This window comes from Xenopus tropicalis, chromosome 5, assembly GCF_000004195.4.
Source record: "Xenopus tropicalis strain Nigerian chromosome 5, UCB_Xtro_10.0, whole genome shotgun sequence".
Taxonomy (NCBI): domain Eukaryota; kingdom Metazoa; phylum Chordata; class Amphibia; order Anura; family Pipidae; genus Xenopus; species Xenopus tropicalis.
Window position 1 is genome coordinate 57,494,954 of NC_030681.2, and position 26,437 is coordinate 57,521,390.

Here is a 26,437-nt window from a genome sequence, read left to right on the forward strand (position 1 = left end):
TTTTTTTAAATTATATTTTAATTAAACAGTTTTCAACAATTACTTATTTAGAATCTGTATCATATTAGGGATAAGGGTAATAAAGAAATTGAGGACTGGAAGTGGAGAGCCTTTTAGGCAACTGTTGAATAACAGTGTCATATAAGGTACTAGGAGGTCTCTAAATGTTTTGTAATATCTATAAGGTAGCCCATCTGCTCCAGGTGTTTTGTTGATGGGCATATCGTTTAACACATCTGTTAGTTTTTCCTCATAAATTAATTAGTTAAGTGTAGCCAAAGCCATCTCGCTAATTTTAGGAAGTTTGGCTTTGGCAAGAAATTCCTTTTGTTTCTAAAGTGAGTGTTTGTTCTCTTCTTTAGGGAAGAGTTTATACAGTTCAATTCTGTGGCTATAACTTGTTGTGAACAAATCAAATCTTTGGATGTTTGGATTGTCTGATGGTTGTTAAGTACTTGTTTAGCTTTCAATTTGTTTGCTAAGAGTGTATGGGGTTTGTTGGCTTTCTTATAGTAAAATCCCCTATCCTTTAACACATTTCTAAGAGTTTCTTGTAAAAAAATAGATAGAGGGGACCACAGAATTTAGTTCTCGATATAGTAGGGCAGGCTTAATTGGAGAGTTCAGGCCTTTAACATTTAAAGTGATAGAGAAATGGTTTGTGTGTTTTAACCCTTACAGGCACCAGGGATATCACGCTCTGGGCAGGGCTATATTTACTGTAAGGCACTTGAGGGCCAGTGCATAGGGCGGCAGTGTCCAGGGGGCAGCACAGCAGGCAGTATCTTTTTCTTTTCTTTTTTTTTTCGATGGGGGGGGTTATGGTTGCAATTCTGATTATCTTTCTATTTACTGCTCAAACACTTACTCGCTCTGCTCTGCAAGAAGATTGCGCACCTACTTGCTGTGTGGGAAATTCGAAACAGTAACACAGGAAGGAAACAGTAACACAGGAAGGAGATGCACAATCTTACTGCAGAGCAGAGCGAGTAAGTGTTTGAGCAATGGGAGAAAATGGAAAGAGTTGTGCAGATGGTGGGAAAAATTATGAGATCTAAAATAAGAAAAAGGCAAGGAAGGAAATGAAAGTATGCTAGCAAGAGGAAAGAAGAGGTGAGGAGGAGGGAGACAAGAAAAAGGGAGGGAGAAAATAAAAGTATTTAAAGGAGTAGGAAAGGTAAAAACTAAGTAAGCTTTATCAAAAAAAGGTCTATGTAAATACAGCTATAAGCACTCACAGAAAAGCTGCACTAAGTCCTCTATCAAAAGAAACACACAATTTCTTGTCTCCTTTTTTGTAAACATGTTCTTAGGGTATCTGACTTCCTCTCTCCCCTTCCACGAGAATGCTAAGAACACCCTCCTCCCACCCTTATGAATGTGTGATCTAAGCTACCAACTGCTAGAGCTGTAGCAGGAAACTACTTAAAATCGCAGTTGTTGTCTTAAACAAACAGAGAAAGCTTCTAGAGCTCTTTACTCAGGTATGGTAATGCTTTCTGCAGAATAAATATAGTGTTCTAGGTTGCAGTGATGTGGCAAATCTATTGGCAGTAAAATGCCAAAATCGCTTTCCTTCTCCTCTAAGTGAAATGGTTAAAAAACAGATGCATAATAGGAAATCTGGAAAAAAGTAAAAGAGAAGGTGAGCTCCATACATAAATATGTATGATGACTTGTATATTTGTGGGCCTAGCAGTGTTCCCGATTGCTAATACAGCGGAATTTTTTAAATACTAGACAGCTAGTAGAACTATACAATTATAATCCAACAATGTTGTTAAACATGCATGAGAAAATCAAATTATACTTCAAATTTCTGCTTTTAAAACCATTGCTTCTTGGTAGGGGGAGTTGGGTAGTGATTGGGGTGTATCTATTGCCTCTAACTTTATATAATGTGCAGTTAATTGCAATGCCCACTGCTTCTTACTGTATGTAGTGTGCTTGGGGTGTCAGTCCCCACCGCCTCTTGCTGTGTATAATATGCATTAGGTGGCAGTACCTTCTTCATCTCTCAGTATAATGTGCTTTAGATGGCTGTGCTCCCTGCTTTCACTATGAAATGTGCTTGAGGTGACAGTCCCCACTGCTTCTTTAGTAATCTTTGCTTTGTGAGAGTTATTAGGGAAAGATCATTGCAAATATTTGCAAGATGGCTCCTTGGTAGGAAAGGTGTTGTTGTGTGAAAGGTGTTGCTCTCAAAGTAGTGGACCACAATGTCTTAAGGTAGGTTAGTGGTATTATCGCCCAAGGCCTTGCGGGCCCTGTCCATTCTCCACACTTCTGGAGGTATATATCAGGGTTAATTTAGAAAAACAGGCCTCTAAGGTAGGTAAATAGATTGGGTGCTGAAACATTATTGGGGATACCACTAATCCGCAGATTTTGTCTCCACTCCAAGTCCTTATGCAAGGTTTTGAGGTACTTTGTCTCCTCTCTAAGTGATGTGTTTTCCTCTTCGAGAACTGCTTGGGGTTTTAACAGGCCATCTGTAGTTGTTTTGAGTTTATCAGTTCAGTCATCTTATGTGTCTACTTCTGCTTTTAGTTCAGAAATGGCTGACTAATTGTATGGGAGATTTGTCAAGTAGGGATTGGAGTTGCGTTGTTGACTGCAATTGAGGTGTCTCCAGTTGTCTGTAATAAGTCTGTCGTAGCCCTGGTTAATCTTCCATACCCCTCATTGAGTCGCTTACCGAGCGTCATTGTCGTCATCTTGGATTTCCATATATGCGTGGCTCAAATTTTTACGATGAAGAAAGGGTAAAAGGGTCCTGTTTGGGTCTTTTACTTTCTTCTGATCCATCTTTACTGTTACATCCTTCTATATTGATGCCTGGCTGTAGGAAGAGAGAAAATGATTTTTCAACTTCTGTGCTTATGTGACAAAAAGTCACGTGATTTTATTGATTTGCATTAAGGCCAAATCTTGCCCAAATCCTGAACTGAATCCTGGATTTGGTGCATCCCTAATAAATAGGACTAGCAATAAGCAAATCTGTCCTGGCAAAATTTTGCAAAATGTTTATAATCAAAGATATGGGGCCTCATTTAAAAAGTGCAGAAAACTAGAACAGACCACCATGTTCTTTGTATGTTTGCACCCTATTTATGACTATGCAACACAGGTCCAGGTCTTTTTCACTCTGGAGAGCAAAGACGATCTCTACCCCATGAATCTCCATGAATACATCCAATGTTTTGTATTCATAAAGAATTGTAGAAGGATACACATTTACAACAGACTTGTAGCAAAGTACCTTCAAATGGTTTATTTGCAAAGTGTAAGAGAAAGCCAAACATTTCAGGAGCCTCACGCTCCCTTTGTCAGTGGTAAACAGCACACAAACAATTACAGTGTGAAAGTCCCTTTACTTAAAATTAGCACCTCACTTTGTGACATAGTGACATCTTACATCATGTGCAACATTACATGTTGACAATTGAGGGCGCTATTAGTAAGCATTCACCTCGTCTTACTTGCAAAAGGCGTCCGTCTCAGATGTGCGGATGATTTCAGTGAATACTGCCCTTACTTGTTTATGGCCTCAGACAGCGAAACCCTGATTGGTCAACCAGCCCATAGGGTGGAAAGTCATTATGCCAACCACATATCCAAATGTTTCAGCCATCTTGCCAACCAAGTTACTTCGGAGCTAAATTAAAACACTCTGTATACAGTTCCCATATACCGCAGTGTGACTAGAAACAATAAGCATAATAGCTTGTATATCACTACATTTTAATATTTTCCCAAAGACATGTTGTATTTGTAATAATCCACACAATTATATATTCATTGAAAGAGATAATGATATCCCATATAAAGAATAAAAAATAAAATTAGAACTGTACAAATTTGTATATTTTTACAAATCTCCTGAGAACTGCCTACCCAAAGAAATAGAAAACCACTTCTAGTGGGAAAAATGAATAGACTGGAGGGGAAATACTCACCAAACTGAAGAATACCTGATAAATGGATTTAGAAACAGTGTCGGACTGGAATGACAGGGGCCCACTAGAAACCCAAGACCATGGGCCCACTCCCCAAACTATTTTTCATTCACTCCTCACTCCACCTCTATATATTTCTAGTCTTTTAACTTTACATTCTAAAATCTATTCTTCTTTATATTTAGTCTCTCTGTTCCCATAGAGAAATAGGGAATGACCATAAATTAGGCCAAATGGTAAGAGGCAGGAGAACACACTGACACCTGGGCCCACCAGGAGTTTTACTAGTATTCCTTTGGGCCAGTCCGATACTGTTAAGAAGTAACTACACACCATACAGTATTATTTTTGCACTTAGAGGAAACCCTTTATAAAAACCAGTGATATTCAATACACTAATTTAAACCATTTGGTGTAACTGTTCAGCTTATAAGTCCATCTGGCTTTACGCTATAAAAGAATCCACTTTCTGTTGCTCCCCCTCCTAGGTATCGGATTCAAGTATCGGAATCCTCAATTGTTTTGGATTATAACCTTTTTTCATAAAGTGTTGTGCTACATGGGTATAATTATTTGTGGCAATGTCTGATTTGTGTTTTCCTATCCCATCCTTGACATACTAGATTGCGTAAGGGACTAAATTTTGTACCTATTACAAGGGGGATATTTTCAATGTACAAACTCAACTTTTTTGTACACTAAAGGTAGCCATACGCTGGCAGATTTTAGCTGCCAATTCAGGTCCTTCAGACAGATTTGGCAGCTTATCAGCCTGTGTATTGTACTCAAGTGTACTCAATATGGACTACACTGACCGGAGAAGCTTGTGAGATTCTTCTTTAAATTTGTATCGAATCCTATTCTTTGTTCATAAGGGGCATCCCATCACCTAACTTACATTGTTACGGGACATTGTTGTGAATGTTAATTAAAAAAAAAATTGAATTGGCTACACTCAGTCAGTAATTATCAGTATGATCAAATTTCACCAATGTGTAAATTGCAAAATATGGCCACATTTTGCCATGTTATAATCCCATAATGCTACATTCTTACCCAGAATTCCATTGTCATTGCACTCACACAAAGCTGACTTAATCAAAGCTTGAGTGGTGTGCCTTAATATAGATGCTAAATTGTGTCTGCTGTAGAAAATCGGTTGCAAATATGCAAAGTCATTGATAAAGTTGTTATTTATGTGTCACTTACAAAACATACAATGTAATGTAACAGTGTAATGTATTACAAAGTCTACACTCTTTCTGAATGAGCTAGTTCAGCTTCATCATTGTAGCTTGATTTATTGTATATAGACAGATGCATAGATTGCATTTGATGTAAAATTAAATTTTTACACAGATTTAAATTTGAACCTGAAACCTTGTTATGGCAAACCAGCTGTTATCCACTATCCAGCTTCATCAGCAGTGTATTTTATTTCTATTGAGACAAATATCCACTGCATTTGATGTAAAAGAATATTTTTTACTTTACTTAACTTTTTACTTTACTTTTTTTACTATTTTTTTTACTCAGGTTTGGACCTGAAATCTTGTTTTGCCAAAGCCAGCTGTGTTAACACTACACTAATTTGCTGAATGAGCTAGTCAAACTTCAGAGATCCACATCAACTGTTTTTTTAAGTAAAAGGGCATTTTTAGACATCTACATTAACTGTTTATAACTTGAGTCTGATCCATTTTTATACTAAGGCAGCTGTGTTAACCACTACACTGTCTTGCTGAATGAGCTAGTTCAGCTTCATTAGTGGTATACTTTATTTCTATTTCGACAGATACACACACTACTTTTGATGTAAAAGGACATGATTGTCATGATCTTTTTGTATCAAACACCATTTTATAGAAATACATTAATGTTTACAATTATTCATTATTCTTTTCAAAGGTATGACCGTGTGCCAGGGTTCATACTAAATTATCAGTATGTGCACTTAAATATAATCAAGTAGGCCCGAAGCTAATCCAGAATAAAACTGGGCTAATGAAGACATTCAGAGAGCTTTCAGAGAGCTTCAAAGGTGTTGGGGTGACCTCAAAAGGAGGGAATGCCCACTCCTTCTGCAAATAAGCGCATTCATCACAGTGAGTTAATATTCAATGTCACTGAATATTTTATATGGATCACAAAAATGTATATGTGGTTTTCAAATGTGTCATCTGTCCCTTAGCAACTCTAATTGCTAACCTGGTATCTCAGACTGCAGCTAAAAAATTCAATAAATACAAGCTGAGTACATTTAATTACACTTTCCCCTTACATTTGTTTTTCCTTCCCTGGTCTGCCATATGTACAGTATAATATTAAAACCAAATGATAATGTCCATATGCTGCCCCTGGCTGGCGCAAGGGATCCCTGTCAGCATACCACAGATTCCTTTTGTCTGCTTGTATATAAATCATTTTTAGGTTATTCTTGGAATTTATAGACATTTGCATTCAGTCCTTTGTGATTATCCATAAGGTGCAAACTAGGGGACACACCTATGTTTAGATTGTTAGTTCTTGTTGGACTGTATTTGGATTAAGCACAAACATATTTAATACATTTTTATATTAGAAAAAAATCATTTAAAGAGATTAGTGGTGGATAAAATTCCCTGTGTTCCATAGGCCTTCAATTGGAATTTTAATGATAATTGTTGCCTTAACAAAAATATTATATATATTTTTATAAAAAATAGATACATTATATAGACATCTATGTACATTTTAATGTAAAAGTTTACATTATAGTAACATAATAAGTTAGGTTCAACCATAATGCCTATATTTAACCTGCCTAACTTCTAGTTGATCCAGAGGAAAGCAAAAGAACCCCATCTGAAGCCTCTCTAATTTGCCACAAAGGGGAAAAATTCCTTCCTGACTCCAAGATGGCAATTGGACTAGCCCCTGGATCAACTTGTACTAAGAGCTATCTCCCATAACCCTGTATTCCCTCACTTGTACTGAGAGCTATCTCCCATAACCCTGTATTCCCTCACTTGTACTGAGAGCTATCTCCCATACCCCTGTATTCCCTCACTTGTACTGAGAGCTATCTCCCATAACCCTGTATTCCCTCACTTGTACTGAGAGCTATCTCCCCTACCCCTGTATTCCCTCACTTGTACTGAGAGCTATCTCCCATACCCCTGTATTCCCTCACTTGTACTGAGAGCTATCTCCCATACCCCTGTATTCCCTCACTTGTACTGAGAGCTATCTCCCATACCCCTGTATTCCCTCACTTGTACTGAGAGCTATCTCCCATACCCCTGTATTCCCTCACTTGTACTGAAAGCTATCTCCCATAACCCTGTATTCCCTCACTTGTACTGAGAGCTATCTCCCATAACCCTGTATTCCCTCACTTGTACTGAGAGCTATCTCCCATACCCCTGTATTCCCTCACTTGTACTGAGAGCTATCTCCCATAACCCTGTATTCCCTCACTTGCTAAGAATCCATCCAGCCCCTTCTTAAAGTTATATAATGTATCAGCCAGCAGGACTGATTCGGGGAGGGAATTCCACAACTTCACAGCTCTCACAGTAAAAAATCCTTTCCGAATATTTAAACCTCCCTTCTTCTAAGGAGTGGGTGCCCTTGTGTCCGTTGGAACTGGTAAATAAAACATTAGAAAGGTTATTATATGATCCCCTTATATTTTTATACATTTTTATCATGTTACCTCTTAAGCCCCTCTTCTCCAGTGTAAACTGAGACTTTCCATACCCTTTAAGCATCCTTTACCATGTATATATAGATGTGTAAACAAATCTTGTTGAGCCTATGATTAAGTGCTAGATTAGCATGACATGAGTTAGGCTGCATACATCGGGTATGATTTGTTAATTGTTTATAATAAAGAATTGTATTTTTAATTTTTTATTCTGTTGCAGACTTAATTTTTCAGTAATGCATTTTTCCCTCTTTTGGACACTAGAGGGCTGAGTCTGCAGGATTTAGTATACTTTATTTAAATTTAAATTTCCTTGATTGATTTTTTCCTAGTTTGGCTTTTTCTGTTAATATTCTAGATGGGGCCTTACCAGTGCTCTGTAAAGGGGAAGAATAACCCCCTCCTCCCGTGAATCTATGCCCCTTTTAATACAGCTAAAAACCTTGTTTGCCCTTGCAGCTGCTGCCTGGCATTGCTTGCTACAGCCAAGTTTATTATCTACAAAGACTCCAAAGCCCCACTCCATTATGGATTTGCCTAGTGCAGTCCCATTAAAGGAGACATATTGGATAAATGGGGAAAAACGCTTATTTTGTAGACAATTATGAATAATATCCGGTGCTGGTTTCCCTTTGGGCTAAAAATTAACCCTATCTGTAACAATGGCCCATTTATTGGAGCTCCCTATAGATCCTATCACTTCTCTGTCCAGTGTGAAATGGAGAGTGGGCGTGTCCTAACGGTCCCAGCCAGAAGCACAGTAGGAGGGGGTGAGCCAATCACAGCCCTGCAGTCACACAAGCACAGAGAGGCTTCAGTTCCCTATCAGGTCAGCCTAGCTGCTGATTGGTTCCTATCCTACAGTGCAGGGTACGGAGGGCCGCCAGCTCCCCAGCTCATCCAGAGAATTCAGCCAGCAGGAAGTGGAACAAATGGGCGGGGCTAGTGGGGTTTTTGTGGAATTTCTCAATAAATCAGTCAGAAACACAACTTTTTTAAGCACAAACCTTCTATATCTAGAGGAGTATAATTCATTGGTACATTGTTATTTTTTATAGGATATGTCTCCTTTAAGGGTATAAGTGACTTGCATATTTTTACATCCCAGGTGCATGACCTTACATTTATCCACATTAAATCTCATCTGCCACTTAGCCGCCCAGATTGCCAGTTGGCCAAGATCCTGCTGCAAGGATGCCACATCCTGGATAGAACTGACTGGTCTGCAGAGTTATGTGTCATCTGCAAACACTGATACATTACTTATAATACCCTCCCCTAAGTCATTTATGAACAAATTAAACAAAAGTGGACCCAGTACAGAACCCTGAGGGACCCCACTGAGAACCTTATTCCAAGTAGAGAATGTACCATTAACAACCACCCTCTGTACCCGATCCTGTAGCCGGTTTTCTATCCATGTGCAAACGAATTATCTATTATGATTATTACATTTATTGTAATATGTACGTACAGGTAAAATAACTTACAAAGTGATACATTATTTACAAAGTGATACATTACAAGGTATAAACTTATGTAGTTGTAAGGGAAAGTATATGTTGGGAAAATACTAACAGTGTTAGTGAGGAGATAATGGGTCAGTAGAACGTAATGTACAGAAATTAATGTGCTATGGCAGTGCTGTCCAACTGGCGGCCTGCACATGCGGCCCGCGACCCCCCTCTGTGTGGCCCCCCACCTGTCTGGCTGCTTTGATGGCTTACTCTTGTGGAAGCTTTAAATGGTATCAGTACTGTGATTAACTGCCCCCCTTGCATGGTTCACACCTCAGATTCAGGCTGTAAACCCTCTGTATTGTTTAAAAATGTAATCCCCTGTGTTGTTTACACCTTTTAATCTCTGCATTGTTCACCCCCTGCAGTGTTCACACCTCAGGCTCAGGCTGTAATCACCCACATTGTTCCCCTGTTCACACCTCAGACAGACTGTAGGAGCAGTAGAAACCCACAAATAATCCCTGCCTGTGTGTGCCAGCATAGGGCAAGCAGAGTATGGCACACACAGGCAGGGTAGGGCAGGCAGAGTATGGCACACACAGGCAGGGTAGGGCAGGCAGAGTATGGCACACACACGCAGGGTAGGGCAGGCAGAGTATGGCACACACAGGCAGCATAGGCCAGGCAGAGTATGGCACACACAGGCAGGGTAGGGCAGGCAGAGTATGGCACACACAGGCCAAGTATGGCACAAACCAGCCAAGAATGGCACACACAGTCAAAGTATGGCACACGCAGGCAGGGTAGGGAAGGCAGAGTATGGCACACACAGGCAGGGTAGGGCAGGCAGAGTATGGCACACACAGGCAGGGTAGGGAAGACAGAGTATGGCACACACAGGCAGGGTAGGGAAGGCAGAGTATGGCAGGTTTTTGCTGTACTACAACCATTATTATGGGTATGGTCATGTGATAACACGGGTGTGGTTTCAAGTGGGTGCTGATTCAAAAAGGGAAGTGGTCAAAACTGGCTTCCATTATCGGCCCTCCACCACGTAGGTCGGAAAAATTCTGGCCCTCAGTACCACAGAAGTTGGACAGCACAGTGCTATGGTATATCCCTCATCACTGTCTAATGCTGCGAGATAATGAATTCCACAGGCAGGGAGCTGCTCTGGTGAACTCTTGGAGGCATGCATGTGGTGAAATGGTCTGTTTGGAAAGTTTTTGGAAATGAGGCTTGAAAAGTATGGTGGAACATTGTTATTGAGAGCTTTGTAGGTGAGGTGAGAAGTTTACATCTGATGTGAGAATGTATTAAAAGCCAGTCTAACAGGACATGATTAATAAGGGGACTAGTATTGTTGTTTTCTGACTGAGATAGGGATGTATTCTTGCAATAATTTTAAAATGTAGTCAGCAAGATTTTGCAAGGGATTGAATGTGGGGAATCAATGTTTTCTTTTTTACACAGACATACCTAATTCCACAGACTGAAATTAATCATTATAGTTTGCCAGTTCTGCAGGGGCTAGTTACCCTGTCCCCTTAGGCTCATAGTTAAATGCAGCTTCTCTCTTTGTTTCATTGTCTAGTGATGGATTCTGGAACTTAAAATCTCTTTGTTTTCCAAAAAAATGTATGTCCAACTCACTATGTAGAACAAGTCCAAGAGTACAAATAAGCCAAAAAGGGGCTTGCATTCAAAGAAACAATTGAAACAAACAGGTGATGTTATCAAAAAGAGATATCTTTAAATATATCACAAACAGCACAATATTGTACATATATTAGCACATTCAAATACATATAATACATACCACCATAAGCACAAGAAGAATAAAACCGTAAGGAAACGGATACCCTGGCCAAAATGGGAATTCCCAGACGTTTCAGCAGAAAGCCTTTGTCAAGGGGAATTCTGGTAAGTGATAGCTCAAAAACTGAATAAATACCTTATGTAATTAGAACACTAAGGTGTCTATTCATTAAAGTAAGAGTTCGAAACCCGAAATGGGAAAAATTCGGATTAAATACGATAATTTCTGATGATCGCAAATATCATGAAAATGCTTATGATAAAATCATGTTAGTCACGATAATATCGTATTTATGATCTGAAAGTCACGAAATTTTTGTATCCGAACGATTGTAAATGGCTGGAAAACCTTTCTGACTTTGATCCTTCTGTGCATATTTTTGGAAGCCTCCCATAGGACTCAATGGCACTCTGCAGCTCCAACCTGGCCCAAGGAAAGTCACGATCCCGAAGCTTGAATGAATCCGAAACTTTTGTACTCAGCACGACAATACGATTTTGTTGCACAAATCTTGTCGCAAAGTACGAAAAAGTTGCGCAACTATACGAAAAAGTCACAGAAAATACACACAGTATGATCAAATATGAATTTTATGTATTTCGTACCTGTAGTACTTTAATAAATAGTCCCCTAAGTGTGCACAGCCTGCAGCGTAATCCTCGCTACTGGGTTTGTGACCCCACATACCCTTACGTCACTTTCGCAAGCTCAGTGTCCTGCAGTATGAAGTAGTGCCCTAGTTTAACAAGTCACCCTGGCAATGCTCATACTTATGCACTGTCTGGCTAACCTTCAAAGCTGTCGCCTAGCAACCAGTACTGATCGGACACACAGCATTATTTCACTTTAGATTTGTCGCAAAGCGCAAAGTGTACTATATCATTTACACAGTGAACATTTCATATGTGGCATATTAAAGTGCATTGTGGCATAAAGTCATATAAAGTGCAATCAATAATTATAAAAACATTTTATATAAGTAAGTTAAGATGTCATAAAAGTTATCAAGAAACAAAGAAACCATATTCCAAAATGGCAGTGCATATTCGCACCATCATATAATTACAAAATCATAAAAAGCAATTATAGAAGATACTATAAAAAACCAGTGTACTTAAATTAATAGAATTTTAAAGTTACTGTTGTGATCGAAAGTAACAATACAATAATAATAATAATACAATAATAATAGTGCACAAGGATAGTTATGCACATACATACAGTCATCATTGTGTATCTAGATAATAGTGCAACATATACAATTTCAACATAAAACCACACTTATCATGTGATGATATTTAAATGACATGATGATATTTAATAAAAGTGCATTTAAAGAAAAATGCCATAGAAAGCTATACAAAAGACCAATTTTACTACTTGAAGAGCCACATGTAAGATCCTATCACTGAGTCGTCTTTTTCTCTGTATCGATTCAGTAACATCATACAGTTCCCAATACAGTATCATCAAAATATTTGGAATCTGCAAAAGTATAAAATCAAGAAATAACATTACAAATTATATAATGCACTTGTATGCATTTTTCATCTTCAGCAACAGTAATAGTACAGTCCCCTTTAAAGTTATTGTATTTTCTTATTAGCGTTTTTGTGCTTTGCAACAGTGAAAATAGTGCTAAGTGATAATAATGCTGTGTGTCCGATCAGTACTGGTTGCTAGGCGACAGCTTTGAAGGTTAGCCAGACTGTGTAAATGTATGAGCATTGCCAGGGCGACATGTTAAGCTAGGGTGCTACGTCACACTGCAGTACACGGAGACTGCGGAAGTGGCGTAAGTGGATGTGGTGTCATGAACCTCGCAGCGAGGATCTCGCTGCAAAATTTGTGTTGTGGTTGTACGAAAATATCGTAGTTGTAATCCAAAAGTTACAAAATTTTCGTATCCGAACGATCGTAAACGGCGCAAAACCTTTCTGGCTTTGAAAATTCAATGCATAATTTTGGAAGCCTTCCATAGGACTCAATGGCACTCTGCAGCTCCAACCTGGGCAAAAGAAAGTCAAAATACCAATACCAAAGCTTGAATGAATTTGAAAATATTCGTACTCATTGCGACAAATACGATTTTGTCGCCGAAATTGACGCAAACCACGAAAAAGTTGCACAAATTAACAAATATATTGTGGAAATAATGCACAGTTCTAAAAGTTAGAAAAAATACGAATTTTTCTCATTCGTACTCATTTGGTCTGGGCCCCTTAGTGTTCTAATTACAGAAGGTATTTATTCAGTTTCAAGCTATCACTTACCAGTATTCCCCTTAAGAAAAGCTGTCAGGGCATTCTCATTTTGCCCATGGTATCCTTTCCTTACTGTTTTATTCTTCTTGTGCTTATGGTGGTATGTATTATATGTATTTGAATGTGCTAAAATATGTACAATATTGTGCTGTTTGTGATACTTTAAAAAAAAAAAACACACTATAAAGTTATCTCTTTTTGAGTGCAAGCCCCTTTTTCGCTTATTTGTATTATGATTTGCCTGTATGGGGGTATTTTGGGGTTCTATTGCTTTTTGCATTTACTACTTTTGTTGTAAAGAAGTCCCAGAGTCCAACATTCACAATGGAACAAGGTGCAGGAGGGTTTGCATTACACTGTGGGGTTACTGTGAGATTACAGTTCACCAAGGAAAAGCTCACCCACTTCATATTCATTCCTAAAAAATATATTTTTAAAAGCATACAGTATTTATCAATGGTTGAGTTAACCATTTTACTGCCAGGAGCATCAAAGACAGTCCAGAAGGTCTGGAGGAAGGCTTTGGCATTGTTGATGAGGAGAGAGTTCTTTTCCTAGAGATAAGATTCCCAGTACTTTTCTCTCCTGCATATTCAGAAGCAAAATGAGAAGGCTGCAGTTCGAATTGTATAAGGCACTGTTTCACAAAGCCCCTACAGACCTGAGAAACCCTGTTGTAGCATGGAGGTGCTGAAATATGGGGTTCCTTGGGAGTTGTCACAGGAGGTGGGAAAACTGATGTGGCCGGGGTACTTCCAGACACGAAGGAGCTGTAGGCATCCGAGAGAGGAGGGCCTCCAGGACTTGCCCTATGCAAACCTGCTGAGCTTTATAAGCCTCCATGTGAGTTGCCATGTTGCATTAGGTTTTTTCCAGATCAGAAGGTGCTTATTAGCTAAGCTCCTTGGATTTGTAAACATATATTTAATACTGGAACCATTTTTACATTGTGTATGTACTGTAAAACGTATAGCCCTTCCTGCCACATATGATCTCTCCATCCACTTTTCTATACCAAGTCCAACTTTCTAGCCATCCTTGTCAGGGTCTGATGGCCCTTACTGGGGTTAAGGTCAGGACCAAGGTGAAGCTGGTTTCAGAAAATACAGGATGCAGTATACAAGGGGTTAAGCAAGTCTCTAAGTTGAATTCAGGAAAAAGATTGTTTTAGGCAGAAATCAGCACAGTCATAAATATAGCAGAAAGTCAGGAACCGGTAGATCAAGCCAAAGCATTAATTTGAACACACTTATGAACTTAACAAGTAAAGACCTATATTCGTACATTAAACCTGGGTTTTGTAGCCTTTTTATTTTAAAATTTTGTTGCAAGCACCGCGCAATGAATCACGTGCCTATGTGATGACATTACCATGCCATAGCTGTGTCCCATGTGTCAGCCACGAGCGCCACCACCTTGGATGTGAGGCCAAAGAGGATATGAGGACCTTGGAAGTCCTCAACATTTTGCCTAGTTTTCCATCACTTATTGCCTTGTCTCCATTTCTAAATAGCTTAAAAACTACTTTTAGATTTCTATTGGAAGTGTCACAATGCAGCTGATTTGTGTCCATCAATCTGCACGCTGCACTTTACATCTCATCAACAATATTGATGGTAAATGCCACAGTGTAACATTGTCCCAGTGCTCCCTTGGTACAAATTTGCACCGATTTTTAAAGTTAAAGCTTTTGCTGCCCTTGGTAATCTGCCACACACTGCCCCCTGAGGTGTTTTGAAGAACAACCCTGTTCCTGATTCAGAGCTATTGGACCAGTGCCTGTATAATGTAGAATAATGGTGGTTCACCATTAGGTTAACATTTAGGGGCCGATTCACTAAAGGTCGAAAAAGAGTGCTATTTATAGCATGCATTAAAAATTTTATCACTTCTTATTTTGTCAGTTATAGCTTCTAATGCTAACAGACAAATATGGCTGCCCCTCATAGAGGAACACAGGGCATCAGACAGGTTATGTAAATGCCTCGGGCAAATATTTTTATGGCAAAATTATAAAGTTCTTGCACAGACAATGTTATGATAGATGTAAAAAAAGATTTAGTTTCTGGTGTCAGTATCACTTTAATGATAGATTCACTAAAAGGACACTTGTCTGAATTAAGAAGGGATGTTCTTGGCATTATTTATCTGGCGATGAGCGATTCTAAGCGATATTTTAACCCATGTGCGATAATTTCCGCTGCGTGCGATATTTTTCGCCACACTTGATATTAGCACACGCTATTACGCATGTAGCAGTTACTTTCTGAAAACTACCATTCTGAAAATGACCATTTCCCTGAAAACACAAGCATGCATCACTCTAGGAAGATCACATACTTGAAAAAATCTCACTGCAAACTTCATCTTGTCACCACAGACAATCACCAGCTGCAAATTTGTTCAGTGACGCCTACTCCTGGGAGGCATTAAGTTTCACAGTAATTATCGCCACGTTTTATGCGTTTAACGCTTCATATGTGTTTGTGGATCATGCGTTAGTATTATTTCTATGTGAAAATTACCGCAATGCGAAAAAAAAATAACTCTTTGCGATAATGAGCTTTCGATATGAGTGATAATGCATGCGAAATTACGTTGATGAATCGGTACTTATTTGTTGCATGCTTTTTAACGCAAAAATGTAGGCGATAAGCATTAACGACCTTTCGTGAATTGGCCCCTTAGTATGTTATAGAATGTCCCACTCCTAGCAACTTTGCAACTTTTCTTTATGGTTTTCGTGTTATATGCCTTCCTTTTCTACCTCTTTCCAGTATTCAAATAGGAGTAAGCCAAAAAACTACTGCTTTGTTAGGCTACAATATTATTGTTACTTTTTATTACTTATCTTCCTATTCAGTCCTATTCCAGTCTCTCACTCAAAACACTAGGAAAAATAAGACCCTAACAATGAGATCAGGAGTGTTTTTAGGTCCGGTGCCCCAGGCACTGGAAATAAATACGTCCCTATGTCATGCGTATGACGTCACGTGCACTAATGTTACTTCCCCCAAAAGCTTGCAAACCCCTACCCCCATCACCCACCATCTCCTTTGACGGATCTCCTAGGGAAATACGTGGCGGAGGCTGGGGGCATTTTCCGTTTTTTTTTACATTTAAAAAAAAAAAAAAAAAATAGGCACTCGAGGGCCACCCCCCAAAACATGCTGCTCTAGGCAATGGCCCTCAGGTGCCTTAATATACAGTGGAGGAAATAATTATTTGACCCCTCACTGATTTTGTAAGTTTGTCCAATGACAAAGAAATGAAAAGTCTCAGAACAGTATCATTTCAATGGTAGGTTTATTTTAACAGTGGCAGATAGCACATCAAAAGGAAAATCGAAAAAATAACTTTAAATAAAAGATAGCAACTGATTTGCATTTCATTGAGTGAAATAAGTTTTTGAACCCTCTAACAAAAAAAGACTTAATACTTAGTGGAAAAACCCTTGTTTGCAAGCACAGAGGTCAAACGTTTCTTGTAATTGATGACCAAGTTTGCGCACATTTTAGGAGGAATGTTGGTCCACTCCTCTTTGCAGATCATCTCTAAATCCCTAAGGTTTCGAGGCTGTCTCTGTGCAACTCTGAGCTTGAGCTCCCTCCATAGGTTTTCTATTGGATTAAGGTCCGGAGACTGACTAGGCCACTCCATGACCTTCTTGAGCCACTCCTTTGTTGCCTTTGCTGTATGTTTTGGGTCATTGTCGTGCTGGAACACCCATCCATGACCCATTTTAATTTTTCTGGCAGAGGGAAGGAGGTTGTCGTTCAGGATTTCACGATACATGGCTCCGTCCATTTTCCCGTTAATGCGAATAAGTTGTCCTGTGCCCTTAGCAGAAAAACACCCCCAAAGCAAAATGTTTCCACCCCCATGCTTGACGGTGGGGACGGTGTTTTGGGGGTCATAGGCAGCATTTTTCTTCCTCCAAACACAGCGAGTTGAGTTAATGCCAAAGAGCTCTATTTTGGTCTCATCAGACCACAGCACCTTCTCCCAGTCATTCACAGAATCATTCAGGTGTTCATTGGCAAACTTCAGACGGGCCTACATGTGCCTTCTTGAGCAGGGGGACCTTGCGAGCCCTGCAGGATTTTAATCCATTGCGGTGTAATGTGTTTCCAATGGTTTTCTTGGTGACTGTGGTCCCTGCTAATTTGAGGTCATTAACTAACTCCTCCCGTGTAGTTCTAGGATGCTTTTTCACCTTTCTCAGAATCATTGACACCCCACGAGGTGAGATCTTGCGTGGAGCCCCAGAGCGAGGTCGATTGATGGTCATTTTGTGCTCCTTCCATTTTCGAACAATCGCACCAACAGTTGTCACCTTCTCTCCCAGCTTCTTGCTAATGGTTTTGTAGCCCATTCCAGCCTTGTGCAGGTCTACAATTTTGTCTCTGACATCCTTGGACAGCTCTTTGGTCTTTCCCATGTTGGAGAGTTTGGAGTCTGCTTGATTGATTCTGTGGACAGGTGTCTTTTATACAGGTGACTAGTTAAGACAGGTGTCCTTAATAAAGGGTGAATAATTGAGTAGAAGTGTCTAACCACTCTGTGGGAGCCAGAACTCTTAATGGTTGGTAGGGGTTCAAAAACTTATTTCACTCAATGAAATGCAAATCAGTTGCTATCTTTTATTTAAAGTTATTTTTTTGATTTTCCTTTTGATGTGCTATCTGCCACTGTTAAAATAAACCTACCATTGAAATGATACTGTTTTGAGACTTTTCATTTCTTTGTCATTGGACAAACTTACAAAATCAGTGAGGGGTCAAATAATTATTTCCTCCACTGTAAATGTGCCCCTGAATGAGACAGCTGCTGAAAAACTGGAAAGCTGAACAAAAATCTAAATAACTGAAAAACCATAAAAAATAAAAAAAAGTCTCAGAATATCACTGTCTACATTTTACTAAAAGTTAATCTAAAGGTGAACTACCCCTTTAAATAGCTTTCATTTTCACAATTTCTAAAAAGGCATCTAACATTTTCCTAGAAAGAACTAATTGTGTCTCCTACTTTTGCTGCAAATGTGTAAAACCCAATTTGCAATATGTTTATATAAGTATAGCCGCATTGGAATTTTGCCCGCATACAGAGCAATGGGGAGAGGACACGCAGAAACTTCAGCACGTCCTCCCCACTGCTCCAGTGGCGCACATGCTCGCAATATATTGTATATATAAAATATAAATACACAATATAAGTTTGATTAGTAATTAATCCAGATTCTAATTACATGGTAGCTCTGAAACCAGTGTAATTAACAAAAAAATAATGATCAGCCCTGTATCATATGTTTATATTACAGACCAACATCATTTTTTGCTTGATAATTTGCTACAACCCCTAAGTTTAGCTTCTCCACAGCGGCTCAGAATGCACTGAACATGTGTGTGTCACTGACACGCCTAAAAAAAATCCAAGATGGGGAGCTCTTATGACAACTTTGAAGGTCTGGATCATTACTGTTATACAGAAGCTGAACCTTTAGGCTGGTACAATAAGTACAGTATTTAAAATATGGCATTTCTAGCCATATTAATTTTTAGGGCTTAGTTCTTTTTGTTCTCCTTTAAGTAGGTACTGCCTGACACTACATAGAGTTGCAAAGTGTGTTATCCATCAAATCTCAGCAAAGTGGATATAGATAACTTCTGCATAGAACTCACAATTTAGTATCCTCTGCAAAACAAATTAAAAACGACCAAGGACAGACCCCTGAGGTATTCAAACGAAAGAAGCTCCAAGCACACCGGATTAAAAAGGAAAAAACTTCATCTTTATTCGTCCATTAAGATACGGGTACCTAACGCGTTTCGTGCGCGTGCGCACTTAATCATAGGCCTCAGACCCCTGAGGTACTTTACTAACAATAGTCCAATTACAAAATTTTCCATTTCTCACCACCCTTCATAATCTATCCCTCAGGCTCTATACGAATATTATGTCCAAGGTCAATATTCCTCTATTTAATCAATAGCTTTCTGTGTGGTACTGTAACAAATTATTTACAAAAAATCTAAGTAGATCACATCCATTGTAACTAAGTGGTTTCTGCTAACTTCCTCATAGAAGGCAACTTAATAGTGCATAAAACCATGCTGGCTCAAACTAACAGTATTGATTTGAAATGTATTCTCGAATACAGTCTCGATCACTTTTTAAATGATGGCACCACATTAACTAGCAATTTGCTAATCTCTCTCCATCATGCCAGACATCAATGAATTCTGGAAAATTAGGTGATTTGGAAATTACAGAGCTAAGCTCTTTTCATTTGCTTCACTTGCTCTAGTCTCTTTTGAACTTCCTCCTGAGTCAACCAGCCATAAGTACTTAAATTACCAAAATTTGGGCCGATTAAAAAAGGAAGCCTTCATTACCAGCTGTGTAAATTGACGAAAAATAGTTATCAGAAAGACAGAAAATAGTGATATATTGATAAATATAAAAATGCTTCAGTTAATTACTAGTTTAAATTGAAATTAGTTAACAGCTTTGGTTATTGCTGAGGCTTCTTTTTGCCATAAACTAACTATGATTCACATTATGAGGGTTATGCAAAATGAGTTGCAAAGCTTGTTCCATGTTTATTAAAATTTAACCAATGAAATATTTACAGACATGTGACCGGGAAATGTATTGCTTGTTTCAGAGTACTGATAAAAAATTTCATTACATTCAATCACATCTGTATGTGTGTTTCTGTATAATTTATATTTACTGTATGTATGTACAGGATATGTCTAAAGTATATATTTACATGGGAGTGAAAAAAGCTGTATAATCCAAGAACCCCTAATTTTTGAACATTTAATAGATTGTAATACTAACTGTGTTTTAATTTCTTTCCTAGCATTTAATATTTTGGTAAATTTTGGAATTGCTATCACATACCCTACTTTGATATCATGTGGAATTGTCCTGAGTGTACCTGTTAATGCTGGTAAGGAAATCTATTTTGCTTTGGATGTGTTAGAGAATGTTGCATTATAGGCATTTCTGTTTCATTATGTTACTTAAGATGCTACTGACATGTGCCCTCACACCTTGAACCCCCCTTTCCTTGTTTCAAGCCCAGTTTGGAAATTGTTAAAAAATGGGGGATCTCACAGCCTCCTATCAACAGGACGTTGTTCTCTTTACCACCACTCTTCAATTTTATGTTAAAGAAAAAGGTTATTAAACCTACTGAGTATGGGAGTGTATGGGAGTGTATGGGATTAGGACATTGCACTCCATTCCATACACCTTGTGCGAAAGTGGACACTCATTGTAGATATACAGTGGTGTGAAAAACTATTTGCCCCCTTCCTGATTTCTTATTCTTTTGCATGTTTGTCACACAAAATGTTTCTGATCATCAAACACATTTAACTATTAGTCAAAGATAACACAAGTAAACACAAAATGCAGTTTTTAAATGAGGGTTTTTATTATTTAGGGAGAAAAAAAATCCAAACCTACATGGCCCTGTGTGAAAAAGTAATTGCCCCCTGAACCTAATAACTGGTTGGGCCACCCTTAGCAGCAATAACTGCAATCAAGCGTTTGCGATAACTTGCAACGAGTCTTTTACAGCGCTCTGGAGGAATTTTGGCCCACTCATCTTTGCAGAATTGTTGTAATTCAGCTTTATTTTAGGGTTTTCTAGCATGAACCGCCTTTTTAAGGTCATGCAACAACATCTCAATAGGATACAGGTCAGGACTTTGACTAGGCCACTCCAAAGTCTTCATTTTGTTTTTCTTCAGCCATTCAGAGGTGGATTTGCCGGTGTGTTTTGGGTCATTGTCCTGCTGCAGCACCCAAGATCGCTTCAGCTTGAGTTGACGAACAGATGGCAGGACATTCTCCTTCAGGATTTTTTGGTAGACAGTAGAATTCATGGTTCCATCTATCACAGCAAGCCTTCCAGGTCCTGAAGCAGCAAAACAACCCCAGACCATCACACTACCACCACCATATTTTACTGTTGGTATGATGTTCTTTTTCTGAAATGCTGTGTTACTTTTACACCAGATGTAACGGGACACGCACCTTCCAAAAAGTTCAACTTTTGTCTCGTCGGTCCACAAGATATTTTCCCAAAAGTCTTGGCAATCATTGAGATGTTTTTTAGCAAAATTGAGACGAGCCATAATGTTCTTTTTGCTTAAAAGTGGTTTGCGCCTTGAAAATCTTCCATGCAGGCCGTTTTTGCCCAGTCTCTTTCTTATGGTGGAGTCGTAAACACTGACCTTAATTGAGGCAAGTGAGGCCTGCAGTTCTTTAGATGTTGTCCTGGGGTCTTTTGTGGCCTCTCGGATGAGTTGTCTCTGCGCTCTTGGGGTAATTTTGGTCGGCCGGCCTGTTCCATGTTTTTGCCATTTGTGGATAATGGCTCTCACTGTGGTTCGCTGGAGTCCCAAAGCTTTAGAAATGGCTTTATAACCTTTACCAGACTGATAGATCTCAGTTACTTTTGTTCTCATTTGTTCCTGAATTTCTTTGGATCTTGGCATGATGTCTAGCTTTTGAGGTGCTTTTGGTCTACTTCTCTGTGTCAGGTAGCTCCTATTTAAGTGATTTCTTGATTGAAACAGGTGTGGCAGTAATCAGGCCTGGGGGTGACTACAGAAATTGATATTGAAATTGAAAATTGAAATTGATAAACCACAGTTAAGTTATTTTTTAACAAGGGGGGCAATCACTTTTTCACACAGGGCCATGTAGATTTGGAGTTTTTTTTCTCCCTTAATAACGTAAACCTTCATTTAAAAACTGCATTTTGTGTTCAATTATGTTATCTTTGACTAATAGTTAACGGTTTTTGATGAGCAGAAACATTTAAGTGTGACAAACATGCAAAAGAATAAGAAATCAGGAAGGGGGCAAATAGTTTTTCACACCACTGTAAATTGTGACCTCAGCCTCTACTCCTTAGCCAGGGGAACATATCACAGTTTCTATGGAAGTACAGTACCAGCAGCCATGGAGGAGTTGGGAATGTAAATAAATATACTTAATACGGATAGCCCTGTCCCATGAAACAGTGCCATCAACTACATATAAATGAACCATTTCACTTTTTGAGTGAATGGATGCCATGGATGCATGGGGAGAATGACCAAAATATTTTTCTTAAAGCCAGCCCTTACTTATTTTGGTTTGGGTGATCTAATGAATGCAAATATAGAATTAGGCAACCCAAAGATGCACATACACACACTGAGCCTAATTAGCACAGCAGAGAGCCTGACCTAGGTACTGGGCAAGGGTTCATAACCCAACCCATCATCCAAAAAGAGTTGCTCAGAACAGTTTTTATTTTATTCTGCAAGGATGTTGCTGTGGTTCCTTTTATTATATAGTCAAGCTAGGGTAGCTTCATGGTTCCTGTGCATCATTAGGGACACTTGCATGTGATTCAGTGGCAGAACAAACGCAATGGCCAAAGGGGCTATATAGAAATGCAGGAGCGTGTTTGGACAAGTACCAAACATGTGGCTACAATTGTAAATGAGCCCTTGCTTATGTTTGTTTTAGAGTACCTAGTAAGTTCCAAAAGATATTTTGTTATGCTATGTGCTTTTAATTGATAATGTTTAACAAGTGCTTTTCAGCAAATAATTGGAGTGCTTGTGTGCAGTTTAGATGTGCACAATGCACAAATGTCTATAAATATAAGAAGTAATGCAATGAATAATACATTTTGCTTTATTAACAATGCAGAGTAATGCATAGAATGTGAATATTCAGACATGAAAATGGATAGAAAGGAAAGGACAGCTATTTATACAGCACATCCCTGCATGCCAATTCACAACAATTCAGAGTGCCAGCCACAATGGAGCCCTTTACTTGCCCACTGTCCCATGCCTTGCAGATGCCAAACGAGTCTGAACCGGGATTTAACCCTTTCACTGCCAGCTGTTTTGGTCAAAGCGGAACTTGTATTGCCAGACAGTTTTTTAACAATTTTCACTTTAGGGGCCTTTCCCTGGGGGGGAATTTTAGTTTACCCAGGAAAACAATATATCGTTTTTTCAGGAGAACCTAAGCTTTCAAAATATGGTAGAATTTTTGGGTAATTCCAATTCTGTAACAAGATATAGGCTTCTAAATGTCTAAAAATGAAAAAAAAAAAATAATTTTTAAATTTTCCATAATATAAACACACATACTAGAAACAAAAATTATTTTATGCACGAATATACAACTGATTTTGAAAGTCCCATGTCTCCTGAATGTGCCAATACCAAATATATATAGTTTTATGGAGATTTCTCATAGGTTTTTTTATAGGTCAAAAACTCCCAGCAGTACACTACTAAATTTCCAAAGCACTGCTTCAGAAAGCTGCATACTTTAGATTTCAAGGCCAAAAATTCCACTAACAGAAGGTGTATCCCAGAAAATTATACATTTTTGGAAAGAACAGATTCTGGGTAATCCAGAATAGGTAGAACAGTCTGTCTACTCGAAACTATCAAGTCGCAATGCTTTCCTAAAGTTATTGGTTTTTATCAAAATTTGTGAAATTTTTAAAAAATTGCTTGAAAGCTTCCAGTCTATAGTATCTTATCTCCTACAGGTCATAAAGTAACAAAATAAAACACCCTAAATATGAACACCAGGGGTCCACTGAACAGTTTGATGCCCAATATGTATAGGTTTACCTAAGTATGTGGCATGTAGGAGCCCCAATGTCCCCATATGATCTATCATTTCTGTCATTTCAGCTCCTGCAAAATCAACACATTTACATCATTATATGTGGGATTAAGCTAGTAAACTCACCCCAGAAAGTCATATATTTTTGGAAAGTACACATTCCCCCTAAATGGGTACCCGTGTCTTTCTACTCCAAAGTACCAAGCCGCACATCTTTTCTAAATTTGGCACTTTTGATGACATTTCCAAAAATCCCCTCAAAGCTTCCACTTATCTCCCACATAGCATTAGGTACCAAGATAAAACACCCTAAATTTGAACACCAGGGGTCCACTGAACAGTTTGATGCCTAATATGTATAGGTTTACCTAAGTATGTGGCATGTAGGGGCCCCAATGTGAACATACCCCCATATGATCTATCATTTCAGCTCCTGCAAAATCAACACATTTACATCCTTTATGTGGGATAAAGCTAGTAAAAAGTACACTCACCCCAGAAAGCCATATATTTTTGGAAAGTATACATTCCCCCGAATCTATAATGGGTACACATTTCTTTTTACTCCAAAGTACCAAGCCGTTAAGCTTTCCTAAGTTTGCAGATTTGTATGACATTTCAGAAAATCGCATAAAAATGTTGCACTTTGCCGCATCTATCTCTCACAGTTTCTTGATAAAGATCAGATAAAGGCAAATCACCCCAAATAGGAACACCTATGGTCTACTGAACAGTTTGATGCCCAATATGCATAGATATACTGACCCCAAAATGAAAATAGCGCATATGGATTTCTCGCCTGCCAACTTAGCTTTTGCATACAGGGCCCCCTGTCAGCGTATTATGTGCCGTAACAACCCCATAACTACACAGAGACCCCCAGAAAACCATATAGTTTTGGAAAGTACACATTCTGAAAAATCAAACATGGGTAAAGAGTCCTTTCTACACCAAAGTACCAATTTTCAAAGCTTTAATAAAGTTATTTGTTTTTATGACATTTCAGAAAATCGCCTAAAAATGTCGCAATTTGCCGTGTGTGTAAGTGCGTAAGTGCTAAAAAAAAAATACACATTACCTGTCCTGAAGCACGGATCGCTTGGCTCTGTCCTCCACGCTGCAGGAACTCAGTGGGCGGCCCTGCTGGGGGAAGCAGGAAGAAGCAGCAGACGCGATATGATCGCGTCTGCTGCTTCTAGGATGGTCCTGCGACGACCACGTCACAGGACCGGCATGACAGCCCCCCTGGCTCATTGCCCAGGGGGCTGTCATTGCTAGAAACTCTCCGCAGTGAAGTGTCTCATACGTCGTTGGCAGGTAAAGCCTTTTTCTGCCAGACAGGCTCGAAAAATAGTGACTGCCTATGGCATTTGCCTGAATCCACAGTTCAGGTCTGATGACAGAACTGCACTCTGCGCCTTGTGGCAGATAGTTTTATTTGGGACAAGGTGAAGAGCTCAGCCGGACCCTGAATGCAAGTGCTTTTTAATTGAGCACTTTTGTCTGGGGTGTCAGTAATTGTGGGTCATTGTGCTCATCAGCAATTGCATCTAGTGGTATAAATACAAGATAGATGCAATGTGAATTGTCTATTGTGTGCGTTCATTAGAGGTTTCCACTTCAAAGGCTTTGTAGCAAAGAAATGTTTTTTCCCAGTTACCTTGCATATTCTGATTCATCAGCGTATTCATTTTACTATGGTTTATGTTACATTTATATTTTGTTATATTTGTAAAAATGTAAATGGTCATGTTCTTAAAAAATATTCTTCTTTTAAACAGTTGTGGATCATTACACCAGTGAAATTGTCTTCAACAGTGTCCGGGTTATTGCCATAGTTATAATTGGATTAGGTTTTTTTTTACTCTTATTACCAGAAGATTGGGATGTTTGGATTATAAAACTTCTCACACGTCTAAAAGTGAGGAAGAAAGAAGAATCATCTGAAGCAAATGGAACTGTAGTTCAATTCAGATGCTACAGAACACGACCATCGTTCACACATTAAGAATTATATTTTATATACTGTTTAATAAGTGTATTTATTCAGTACAAAAGAAAAATCACCACATGTAAATTTCTGTACAGATTTTTTTAGCCATATGAGGCGTGTAAAAGAATATTAAGTACATGTTTACATTAACATACTATATGATTAGTTTTCAAATATAAAGGTCCACTTTTTAAGTAAATGCAACAAGCTATATTTCAAAATACTGTTATCAATGGAAGTACTGCAATAAAGAACATCTTAAAAAAATGTTGCTTACTGTTATTATATGTTAGTATATTAATAAATAATAAATGTTTTAAAGTTCATATTCAGTTATAATATTCATCCTCCCTCAAAATGTGAAATGATGCAGAAAAAAGATGTTTAGAGAGCATTTTACTTCCTAAAACTGTCATGATATGAGAGCGGCATACACAACCTCTCAAGTCAGAAGCCAGAGTGAAATGAAAGGTGGGAGTGTCCCTTCAGTCTCCCACAGGAAGTGGTCACAGCACTGACTGACAGGCTTTACTCAACAGTAGCAGGGAAAACCCCTCCCAGTTTCCTCCTTCTGTGTCTCTCTGCT

General features: G+C 38.7%; 1 protein-coding gene across 1 annotated transcript in view; it reads left to right on the plus strand.

Moving 5' to 3' along the window:
* Positions 1-26,107, plus strand: part of slc35f3 (solute carrier family 35 member F3) — a 46,222-nt gene extending 20,115 nt beyond the window's left edge. The window contains exons 6-7 of the mRNA XM_031903069.1: positions 20,059-20,148; positions 25,640-26,107. Of these exons, the coding sequence (XP_031758929.1) occupies positions 20,059-20,148; positions 25,640-25,866 (317 nt within the window). The 3' untranslated portion in view covers positions 25,867-26,107. The remainder of the gene's footprint in view (positions 1-20,058; positions 20,149-25,639) is intronic.
* Positions 26,108-26,437: the final 330 nt, after the last annotated feature.